Source organism: Podarcis liolepis (genome assembly GCF_965112155.1).
Source record: "Podarcis liolepis genome assembly, chromosome: 11".
NCBI classification, from domain to species: Eukaryota; Metazoa; Chordata; class Lepidosauria; order Squamata; family Lacertidae; genus Podarcis; species Podarcis liolepis.
The window spans coordinates 57,045,701-57,057,769 of record NC_139565.1 but is presented as its reverse complement, the minus strand read 5'-3'; the positions used below and the strand labels follow the sequence as shown (position 1 = coordinate 57,057,769).

The window sequence follows — 12,069 nt, the reverse complement described above, 5'->3', positions numbered from 1 at the left end:
GCAGGTGTAAAGTACTGGCAGACATTGTAGACACAATGGAGATAGAGGCGTAGCCTGGGCTTCCTATCAAGTAAGGGGATCTCTAGTACAGTCTCTTCTGTAAAGCAGAATCTCTGCTGTCTAAACCTTCTCTGATGGGACACCGAACAATGGCAGGGGCCATCTTGTTCAAATGTTTGTATATAGACAAGCCCTTAAGTCAGCTTCCCTCTGCTGAAGGAAATGGAAGAGTAGCAAGCTTTACATCATCACAGCCTCCACACAATAATAGTGTGATATGCCCTCCATTAACAATGCTTCTCTCTGGCATGTTTCACTGTGGGTATATTGGTTGTTTGGCGCATAGTATGAAGCAAAGCAATGAAGTCTTTAAAAGTGTGGATCACTCCTCCATCGGTGCCTTTGCCTTGCTTGTTATATAAATATAAAACCTATATAACTGTGATTCTTTTGAAAGTGTGATTGTCAGTTTAAGTAGGGGCAGGATTTTGTTTCTGTTGCATTTCTGTTTTAGGGTAAAAAATAAGTCAAGGAGTGCAAGCTGGAATTTCAGGTGAGTGCTCATGAGCACACACATAGTTTCAGGAACTTGCAGTGCATCTTAGCTCTCTTTTTTTTGGCTAGGTGAGAGTTTCTCAGTTTTAAGGAAGGCAAAAAACACCACAATGGGAAATTGGAAGAGCTAAGTGAAAAGTACATAATCTGTACCTGCTTGTTTACATTTTAGTTTTGCTAGTAAACAGGAGAGTAAATAATGTACCATAACCCTAAAGTAACCCATTTTTGGAGAAATTAGTGCAAAAAACACGCCTGTGGGGTTGTGGAGGCCAAGTATTTGCCTTCTTTAAGTTGTGTGCATTTGGATTTCTTTATATCGCTTAAAAATGTCAAGGCAACCTTTGTAAAGATAAGACCTAGCCATCATTAAAATATCTATATCAGTGTCAGTTTGCATAAGCGTTAAGCTGTTTGTATTGAATAGTTTTCCTTCTCTTAATAAAATCTAGGTTTGGGGGCCTACAGAGGGTAGATCTGATTGGGGCCTGTTACAGTGAAGTTTTGAGTAAAATTATATTTTAAATTTGAAAGAGCTATTTTATCCAGAGCTGCAAAAAGGAACTCACTGACAGTGTCATTTGGAAATTGAATGGGAGTGACAATTGCCTAAAAACCATAACCATGCACAAAGGTTTCTGCCTGCCCCTCTATAGCTACCATACCATATGTCCTTCTTGTAAGTTGGAAAGGAATATCTTTCTTTAATCTACCATTGCTGCAAGCTGTTTTGAAAGTTCACCCTCAGCAGTGTTAGTAGGGTTCAACTACCTCTTGTCCTTTTTGCCAGTGGCAAGCAGGACAAACCCAAGGTGTAGTTCCAGTGCTGGTGCTACAGAGGGGGAGGGAAGAACCCTGCCCCACCCAGCTGAAAACATGGATAAAAGCCTACAGTTTGCAATTAGTTGTATTTGTAGTGGGTACAAGTCTAGAGCCAAAGCTCTGGCTGTGGAATTGTAATCTTGTAAATCATGGCATATTAGTGCAGTTCTTCTGTGTTCCGAACAGAAGGAAACACCCCTTTGCCCCTCTTGTCATCCTGCAAGAGAGGAGGATAGAAGAGAGCCCAGAATTTCCTTCTGGTAGACATTGCCCTGGAGAAGAAATCTGAATTTCCCTTCAAAAGCAGCTACTGTTATTATAGAATGCCAGGTTTATGAGAAGAGCTCAAAAGACAGACCTTTCCATATCTAGTTGCCTCTGATCTTTTTAGTCATTGAAGGACTTCACTGTAAGTGAAGATATATTGCTTCTAACAACTCAAGAAGAATGCATCCCATAATAAAAGTCCAGATATTTCATTCCTATAAGGATAGTAGGCATAGTTCTACTGATACTCAGGTTTTGAGAATTTTAACCTCTGCCTCCTGAGAAAGCAATCTATCAGACTAATGTCATACTCTTAATTGTTTGCCATTGAAAAAGAATGCAAAAACTAACCTAAACACTATAATTTATCAGTAGTAGTCCCCTCATGGTATTCTTGTGGTAGGTTCCCATAGCATCAGCTATGTGTGACTCTCCTCCCCATATTCTAGCACACTGAGCTAGAGACTTACAAATCAAGTGAGATGCCCCAGTATTTTTCACTGTCAGTATTTCAGAACAGGTGCCCAGTTAAATTCCTAAACTTGTAATATTTCCCTCTAAAATAAATTCTGGACATCACAGTTGCAGAGAATAAGATGGAAACGCGTAGGCAAGTCCCAAACCAGTAGTGTGTTGCTGGTCACTTGCTAATCACTACTAGAAATTATCTGTAGACTTTCCTTCCGTTATCCATGCTTCACTTGTGCCTCATGTTTCATCTCTCAGGCCCACATCCACCTTCCATAATCTGTGTCACCTCATTCTTTGCAGAAAAGTCTGAGATTTGTGAAGACCTATGTACTACCATTAGAATACAGAATGGAAATTATGTTTCTGCAAACTTAGATGAGCTGCTCAGAGTTCAAAATTAGGGTTTTCTTTGTGCATGTTTGGGATCCTCTCCTTGAGTTGTGGTTCTGACTATCTGCAAGAGCAACTTTTCCCTGTGGGAATGTTTTCACCCACAAAGTCCACATACAGGTCTTTGTGTTTTGGGATTTTCTCCTTGAAGCAGAGTAAACAAAGACTGTGGGTTGGATTCAGACATCTCCCTCTGAATGGAAAGGCTCTTTCCAGTCACAGATAAGGTTCTGATCCATCAGGAGCTCCCACACACTTAATCCTGCAAATGGGATACAAGGAGGCATTTTTCACCAGTGCTTCCCCTCTTCTGCAGCCCCTCTCCTCCCCGCCCCCAATATGACCCCATACACAATTTTGGAGGATACCTCAACCTCCAGAGCTGCTTTGTGGGGACATAGAGGGCTGTTGGCAAAAGGGAGGAATTACTGAAAAGCCCCTTCTCCCCATGGGAACCTAGAGTTCTGTTGCAGGCAGGTCTGGATCCAGCCCTGTGCTTTTCTTTGGCGTAATCTGCTCTGTGTTTCCCCTTCTGCGCTCAGTAGTTGAAGATAAGATTATTTTAATATAATTCAAATCCGTAAAATCAAATCCATGGTGGTCTCCCAGAAGCTAGTAACCTTGAGAGAGAAACAGAACCTTCACCCCCAGAGGCAGTAGATATATCTGATGACCAGATGACGTGGCGAAACAACCACGAATAGCCACCACCATCGTACCTTGCTTTTGAGGTCAGATATTGGAAATGGAATGCTGGACTAGACGGACTATGCTCTAATCTCGCACGGCAACTCTTGTATTCTTACGTTTTACTTAGATGGAGTGTGCATAAAATTAGATTTGAGTGTTGGTTGTATTCTCATAAAACAAGATTTTGATTCTTACAAAGTTACGCTGCTTTGGCTTTTGTTCAGCGAGGAAGACACCAAACTTAGAAACAGGGTTGATTTCACCTTCTGAAAAAATGTTTTGAAAGCCAAAAGATTTAAATAATTATGTTGGGGTGGTGGCTTATGAACTTTTAACTGGGCAGGTATCTCAGTGCTTCTCAGAGATTCTATCAACCTGACCAGTTAGAGCAAGTATGTAGCTTGTTCGTTCTCGCATGCCTTAATGTATGGATGTGATTACCTTTTCCTTAATGATGTCTTATGCAATGGCCTCAATGTCTTTAAAGCTGGCTTCAGTCGTGCTGGGGGATCTGGAGGAGCGACCAGGGAAATTCCAGGATTGCTTGACAGGGGCACCGTATGGGATAGGAACTGCATAGGCAGTGTCCTGGAAGAGGCCATGAACTGCTTTGCCGAGATGCAGAGGCAGACAGAGGAGAAGTTTCGCATGTGGATAGAAAAGCTAACCCGCCTTGACACAGATGAAGAAAGCAAGCAGCAGCTGGAGCCCAGGGAACCTAAAGTACCATTAGCTGGCCAAAGAATCTCCCCAGCTACTCAGGCAGGGGTATTTGTGCAGGTGCCTGATAGCCAAGTGCTTCCACAGCCGCCCTTTAATTCTTATGTGAGCTGTCAAAATGCCGACACTACAACTTTAAATAACAATTTCCCAGCTATCTTTCCTGAAAATGGGAATATCGCAGACCCCAACTTGAATCAATCACAAACTTAACATGGTTCCCAAACCTTTCTTGTTGACCTTTATTGAACTGCAAAAGCTGTATTCTATATGTTTTTTTGGTTTCTTGTTTAGGCTTTTTAACTGCCAGTGTTGGATTTTTTTGAAGACAACAGATTTGTACTTAAGGTTACCATTAAAATGCTTCTCCTCTCCAGCTTATCATCACCAAAGCTTGGCAAGATACAATTTAGTGATCTTTTTGTGTGTGTCTTACTGTAGGAACAATCAATGTATTCACTTGTATGCTTCTTTTGCATGCCAAAAGTGTTTATATGTGGAAATACAAATTTGGAATTGAAAGCAGCCTTATGTACCCAGACAGTATACCCTGTGAATATTTTCTTAAACAAATGCTAGTATCTAGATTGTGCATCATAAACAGGATTATATATTGCTTGCCATATTTTTGGGGTTTCTCCTTTGATCCTGTTGGATTGAAGTTGGCCAGTCTATGGACGAGATGATTTGATAAACCAGTATCCATAGCCCCTCTTTAGCCTTTATTTTTCTCACAAGTGTTTGTGACATTTAGGAAGCATATGTTTTGGTAAAAAGTCACGTTACCCCAGGACCACAGGAATTTGAGAGATAGTTAGAAGCAATAGGCCTGTCTACCCTGGGTTACACTAACTTCTAGAAAATTTGACGTTTTTAATAAAAGAGGTTGAATAAGTTTTTTATTGTACCAGCATGACTGCTTTAAACACTTAGGCCACCTGTCCACAAACAGAAAAATAGTAATTGGTGTGTGTTAATACATGATCAGATTGTATTTTCATGTTCCATTTCAACTCCAGAAGCCTGTATTGAAGTAAAAAAATAATAATTGGTCAAGGGTTGGTTTTTTTTAAAAAAAAATCTGACCTACCATGGAGGAAGAACAAAGTACATTGGCTGCAATCCAGAGAGTCTTTTTAGGCAGCCCATGCAAGGGTTTGTTGTACAAGTCCATCAGGGTCTAGTACAGTGGAAGCCGGTCTGTTACAGGAAATGGGGCATTGCTCCACCAGCTTCAAGTCTGACCTTAGCCAATGCCCACCTGCCTGCTTTCTTTATTAAAACCAGTCCCTGGAGTAGCTGTGCCCATCATTTTCCTTCTCCCTGGCCTTAGTGTTGCCATTGTAGAACTAGCAGAGAGAGGAGGATGAGGGCAACACAAATTTGTTTTTTCTGCCTGTCATTGCCTCTGGCTCCACCAACTGATGGTTTCCTTCATGGGCAAGTTGTTGAGCTTTCTCTAGGAAATCATTTAAATCAAATCAATTTAAATCATGATTTAAATCACTAGTCGGTAAGACTTGATTTAAATCATTTTTTTTACAGAAATATATCCTTGCTGGTATAATCTTAATATTTACAACCAGACGAAGGTTTCATTTTTGGAATAATAAATTTTCAGAGTGGTTTTTACAGTTTTATGAAAAATTACTGATTTGGTTATACTAGTAGAAATACATAGACAAATAATTATGACATTGTTGTGAAGTTTAATAAGTTAACTGTTTATATTTGGGCAACTTTTCTGCTGTACTTTATTGGAAGGAGAAAAATAATCATTTCCTTAATAACAATTTAAACAATTTATTTAACTAAAACAGTAACAGTATAGCATATGTATCCATGTTTGTTAACTGATGTGGTTAAACAATTTAAAACAAAAACAAAAAAAACCCCTTAGACTTAGTTGTAGCGCACATGAAAACTTAAAACAGATCCTTATTTCCTGATCAATAGCCTTTGGCCTATAATGTAACTTAAATAGAAAACTTATCTTTAGAAAGATTTTTTTCTCCAAAAGCATTTCATTTTAAAAATCTGATTTAAATAAAATAAAAATCCATTTTATTATTATTATTTTTAAACCATTGATTTTTTTAATCCACCCTGGTCTCCTTGCCTTTGGCTCTGCCAGTTCAAACTGATATCAGCCACCACTGGTCTAGTATACCTTAGAGCCAACTTCCTTCCCATTTTGTCATCATTACATTTAAGAGATCAGAAACTTTCTGGGCATCCAGTCAGAATTGCAAGGTGCACAGATTGGCATTCTTGGTGGCTGCCAATGGTGGCATTCCGCTTCTAAATTTTCTTCCCCATGTGACTCACCCAAGCTAGTATGTCTTCTGGAATCAGTGTAAGATATTCTTATTCAAACCAGGTCTTGGTGGCTAGTAACATGGTAGAACTTTCACATTTTACCTGCCCCACACTCCTTGGGTGACATAGACTACAGCTCCTAAAAGTGCAAATTTAATGGTGCGAGGGATGCACAAGCATGTGGAAAATTGAAGTATGTGGTGCTTATTGTATGACACTCTGGATTGTGGCCATTGTTTTAACCCATGTTTCAGTTCAAGCATTTTCCAAGCCAGCCTTGAAGGAATAATTGAACTATATCCCTAACACCTCTGGTTGAAAATGCCTAAGCATTATTTCAATTACTGTAATTTGCAGGTTGAGGGTAAACTCTGCACCTGGGAAGTAGCTTTGTGTAGAGTAATGAACCTTATAAAGTGGCTGGTTAGATAAACTTTGTTTTCATAATGGAAACTGAAAGTTTTCCGTTTTCCTTCTCCAGTTAGGCTTTCAAATGCAAATCATATGTGCTGCTTGCACAGTGTACAGTAGCTCAGCATAACCCCTTCCGTTATAGGCCAACAAAGGTCAAAACAACATTGCTTATAGTTTGAAGCATCTATTTCAGGTTTGCAGTGTGGGCCTAAACATGCTTACTCAGAAATAAGTCTCATTAAGTTCAATGGAGCTTTCAAGTAATTGTGCTTAGGACTGCTTAGGACCTAAAACTACAGGTTGCAAACACTTGCCAACATCCAGAGAACTGGGTGACTGCTTCTTCATGGCCAAGGACTGTGTTTCTCTAATAACACCTTCCTGTACCACATGGCAAAGTGCTCGTGGAATTGAGGGGGCTTTTGGAAGCAGGCTGTAATGTGACGTGCTGTTCAATGACAAGCATTCAAAAATGACAACAGACATTTCCAAGACCTTGGGGCATTCCTAGAATAACTCTTTGGGTCCCTGCCTTTTTATTGCCGTGTGCCTGCTCACTGGCCTTCCCCCTTTTCTAATGTCATAACTGATTTTATGAAAGTAAAATAACTTGGAAATATGTACCTGCCTTCCCTGCCCTATCTTCTACACAATGTCTTTTAAGAATAAACGTTGCTTTTAAAAAGCTGTATTTTCAGGGTAACAGTTGAAAGGCTATGCAGGATGTAATTTTATGTAAAAGAAAATATGAATGGTTTCTAAAGCAATTTTGGTGTTAAATCTTTCCTTGTATAATTTTGATATGAGTGTTTTGATGTAAATTTGATATCTTCCTAATATGAAATCATGTGTACATTAACTTGATTGATTTCAAACAGTAGAGTAATTTTTTATAATCTTGACAAGACCTTTTCTTTTCCCTCTCTCCTTTTTTGCCTTGAATAAAACGTTATGAATTTGTCCTTACCTACTTTTAAAATTAAGAAATTATTGTGATTATTTTGTTGAAGTTAGTATGTACCCCTTTCTAGTACCAATAGGCATCTAAGCATTTAGAAATATATTTGGAACTGCATGTCAACTTAACAGGTCTTCCCAAGCACGCAGGGGCTGCTTTTTTTTGTAGAGCATCATTGCCTCAAGCATGCTCTAAAGCATATTTTTAAAATGGATGATACAGGTGTTTTAGAATCTAGATCAGCTGAGTCGGGTTATGCTATAGGCATCTCACAATGTAATAGTTTTGAGATTGAAACTAGTTGTAACTGGCTATAATCCTTTTAGCATAATTTTATTGTAATTTTGTTCTTAGAAGCCCCTTGCAAAAATTAATATTGAAAATAGATGGGAGTTTTACTGAAGACCCTGAAAGGTCTTTTGATGTTTATGAATAATCATGTTTAGCATTCTGTTCACTCTTTACCTGTGCAAAGCATAATCACCTTTGTTTTCGGTAAAAACCTGTGGTTTCTCTACAGTGCTACCATACCTTTGGTGTCAAAGCAGTACTTTTTATTATAACTCTGTTTGTACAGAGTTCTTCAATAGACAGTTTGTCTTTAATTTGGTGACCACTGAAAGACAATGGAGATGTAATGCTGCCTCCCTCTTAGCTGTGTTTAAAAGATCAGGAGTCAGCTGTGCAAGACTTTGTGCCTTCCCTCCTCAGAAGTAAATCCCCTTCCCTCCAGGCACCTTAAGGCAGGCATCCCCAAACTCGGCTCTACAGATGTTTTGGGACTACAACTCCCACCATCCCTGACCACTGGTCCTCTTAGCTAGGGATGATGGGAGTTGTAGTCCCAAGACACCTGGAGGGCTGAGTTTGGGGGTGCCTGCCTTAAGGGAAATGTTACTACTAATTACAAGCATGGTTAATTCTAACCACAGTTTGTCAACTTTCAGATCCCAGTACAATAGGAAGCCTGGCTTGTGTTAACCATTGGTATGGCTGGTGACACCTTCCTTGCCCATGATTGAGGCAAGAAGAGGGAATTTGCTTCTCAAGAAAGGGGTGGAAGGAAGGCGTACAAACATTCATAGCTGGCTCTAGATCCCTTAAGCAGGCATAATAGCTTTATGCACCAACCACCTGCAATCTGACCAGTGGGTATCTGCAAAGTAGAATATGAAGATGCCATAGGTTTGACAATTTGATTGATTTAACTGTGCATTCATCTTTTTAATCTGTAAATTATGGGGGAAATAAACAATCATTACTAGTGGTGCAATAAATGGAATATGTCCTGGTGGTGTTATTAGAACCGAAGGAGCAACTTGTAAACCTTACCCCCAAATAATTTGTGAGAAGCCTTATTTCTAGATCAACATGTCCTATTGTCAGATCCTTCTACCCCTTTAAAGCTTTTCTCCATAGGAGGAAATGGTGGTTCAGGGTCCAGCAATTATATGGATTGCACCTGCTGATCCTGCCCTCAGAGCCCCAGAAAAACACTTCTAATTTTCAACTTGCACAATAATTTTTTGGTTGCATTGTTTCAGGACTATCCTTGCTACAGATTCAAGGGTGAGTGGCCTGTCCCATGTTCTGATTTTGAATACTGACGTTGTGGAATAGCTGAACATTGTCTTCATTAATAAGAAAAGAATGGCATTCATGCCATTGCACTTATCCCTCATCATGGCTCTTGCAGGCATTTCGTAACAACTTGAGATTGAAACCAGTTCATCAGGCTGAATAGATTTGTTCTGAGTGACAAACTAATCTTTGATACGATTTACATTATTTTAATATACCGTATTTTTGCACCATAACACTCACTTATTTCCTCCTAAAAAGTAAGGGGAAATGTCTGTGCGTGTTATGGAGGGAATGCCTATGGGTGGCATGCCTACAGATTTTCCTCCTCTAAAAACTACGTGCGTGTTATGGTCGGGTGCGTGTTATAGAGCGAAAAATACGGTATGTCTTGTAATTTAAATAGACCAGTTCCCCTCTCCCTCCTTAACTCATGATGTTAGTATTTCTATATTTTTATCTTAGTCTTTTAAGTAAAAGATTCAAATTTAGGACAGCAATTTATTTATGGAAACCCTTCACAGTGCAGAAAGAAAAACACATCAAAATCTCCCTCCAGATATTACATTTTGCAGTTTCTTAACCACTGTTAAGATATCAGGAGGTTCTTTGGGCACACATGTTCCTGTTTGCCTCCCCCTCTTAGTGCCCCCTGGTTGCTCCCCTCTCCCACTTTAATCATGATTTAGTGCAGATTTAGCTCATGTAGAGCCATGTTATTTGGGTCCAACTCTCATCCACCCTTGGCAGCATGTAATGCACAGCATGATGGCAGTTGTAGTCCAGCCACTTGCAGAATATTTGCTACCTATGAACCAATGCTACTTGAAGTTAGGTTTTTACCAATAATTACAAGCCGGGTGTGAAATTTTGTTTAAACCTAGTTGGGCTTTAGCATCAGTTATCTCTGGAAAAAAGGACAAGGAGAGAGAGTTGAGAGACAAATTTTGAAGAGGTACTCTCATCTCTTCCATTAGGAAAAACATCTGCTTTCAGCCCAATGACCAGTTACATGCATGTCACACTGTGAATGTTCAGTCCCTACCACTCGCACTCACATGTTGTTGTCACCTTGATGTAATTTTGATTTGAGTAGATTATGAAATACTGTACAGCAGTGATGGCCAAACTCGGCCCTCCAGATGTTTTGGGACTACAATTCCCATCATCCCTGACCACTGGTCCTGTTAGCTAGGGATGATGGGAGTTGTAGTCCCAAAACAGCTGGAGGGCCGAGTTTGGCCTTCACTGCTGTAGAGTGTAGCTTCACAGCCTGTGCTCAGAAATCACTTGTTTTGTATGGCAACATGTTTATTGTCTTTCCCTTTGCTATGATAGCAAGTGGTTATGTCCATTTTATAGATCAGGGTTCAAGAGGAGGGGAGGTTATAACTTTCTCAAGGTGCCTGCGTCAACCCTAGACATTTCAATTCAGTGTGCCAACATAGCTTTGCCATGTCATGCCCCTCATGACTGCTTACAGAAAATTATTTTTTCTGTCCACTTTACTGCATGGCATGAAATTATTACTTGGTAAACTTTATTTTTTATTTTTTTGGAGAAAGGAATAATTATCTTGAATTGGTTCTTAATGGATAATACCCAACTGAGTTATATTCCGATTAGAAATAAGAGGGCTTACCTGATTTATCACTAATGTTGGATATCACCCGTTGCATATACCTTTATGATTTTGTTTGGGTTTTAATATTTAAATCAAGTATAAGCAACTTATATCAGATACATCATTCCTCCACCCCACCCCAGTGAAAAGCTCTTGGTGGGGTGGGAGCAGCTTTGTGCAGTGAAGGGCAAAGTAATGTTAATTTCTCTTAAAATTCTTTTCACTTTATGATTTTGGAGAGAATATGGTTATGCTATTCTTTTACTGTATTTATAAATGTGTATTCCTTGCCAAACTGTATAAATTCAGAAATGTAACTATTGTAACCTAGAATTAATATAGCTATTAATAAAATTCTTATTACAATGTAAAATATAAAGCCAACCCTTTTTTGGGGGGGGGAGGTTTTGTGAGGTTTATTTTAAAATCTAGCTAAACTGCCTCAGGTGCTGCTTGGGAAACTTTTACATCTCCCCTCTCCTTTCAGTTCCTTTTCGCTTCTACCTGGTTTCTGAAGCCACTTACCTCTGCATCGACGCTATAATGCCCCATGTTGTTTTATCAATTTATTTTTGTAAACTTCACTGGGCATTAGCTTTCTCTAATCTGGAACCCTCCAGACATTGCGGCGCTTCACCCCCATAAACGCTTTCCATAATGGAAACGTCGGTTATGATGAGAGTTAAGAAGAGCTAAGCTGGATCAGGCCAATGGCTCACTACTCCGGCACCCTGTTCCCACAGTGACCAACCAGATCCCTCTGGGAATCCCACAAGCAGATCCCAAATGCAAGAGCACTCTCTCGCTCCACCACCGTGGCTTCCAGAAGCTGGCATTCAAAAGCATTACTGCCTTTGACTATAGGCAGAACATAGCCATCATGGCTCGGTAGCCATTGATAGCCTTTTCTTCCATGGATTCATCCAATCCTTTTAAAAATCATCCAAGTTGGTGGCCGTCACTACCTCCTGTTGGAGCAAGTTCCATCATTTTAGCTGTGTGAAGAAGTAATTTCTTTTATCTCTCCCGAATCTTCCGATCCTCAGCTTCCCCAAGTTTTAGTGCTCTGAAAGAGTGAGGAAAACTTCTCTCTCTCCACTTTCCCCATGCCACAAATAGCTTTATAAACTTGTATCATGTCGCCTCTTACTTGCCTCTTCCCTAAACTTAGGAACAGGTAAAGGTACCCCTGACCATTAGGTCCAGTCGCAGACGACTCCGGGTTTGCGGTGCTGATCTTGCTCTATAGGCCGAGGGA

General features: G+C 39.9%; 1 protein-coding gene across 7 annotated transcripts in view; it reads left to right on the top strand.

Annotated features, from left to right (window-relative positions):
• The window catches only part of ARK2N (arkadia (RNF111) N-terminal like PKA signaling regulator 2N), a 59,418-nt gene that overhangs the window by 25,986 nt on the left and 21,363 nt on the right, over positions 1-12,069 (top strand). The window contains exon 4 of one of the 7 annotated variants that reach the window (XM_083466119.1): positions 3,683-9,257. The exons of the other annotated variants lie outside the window; for them this stretch is intronic. Within the exon in view, the coding sequence (XP_083322245.1) occupies positions 3,683-4,128 (446 nt within the window). The 3' untranslated portion in view covers positions 4,129-9,257. Of the gene's footprint in view, positions 1-3,682; positions 9,258-12,069 lie in introns of those variants that run through there. 7 annotated transcript variants of the gene reach the window in all.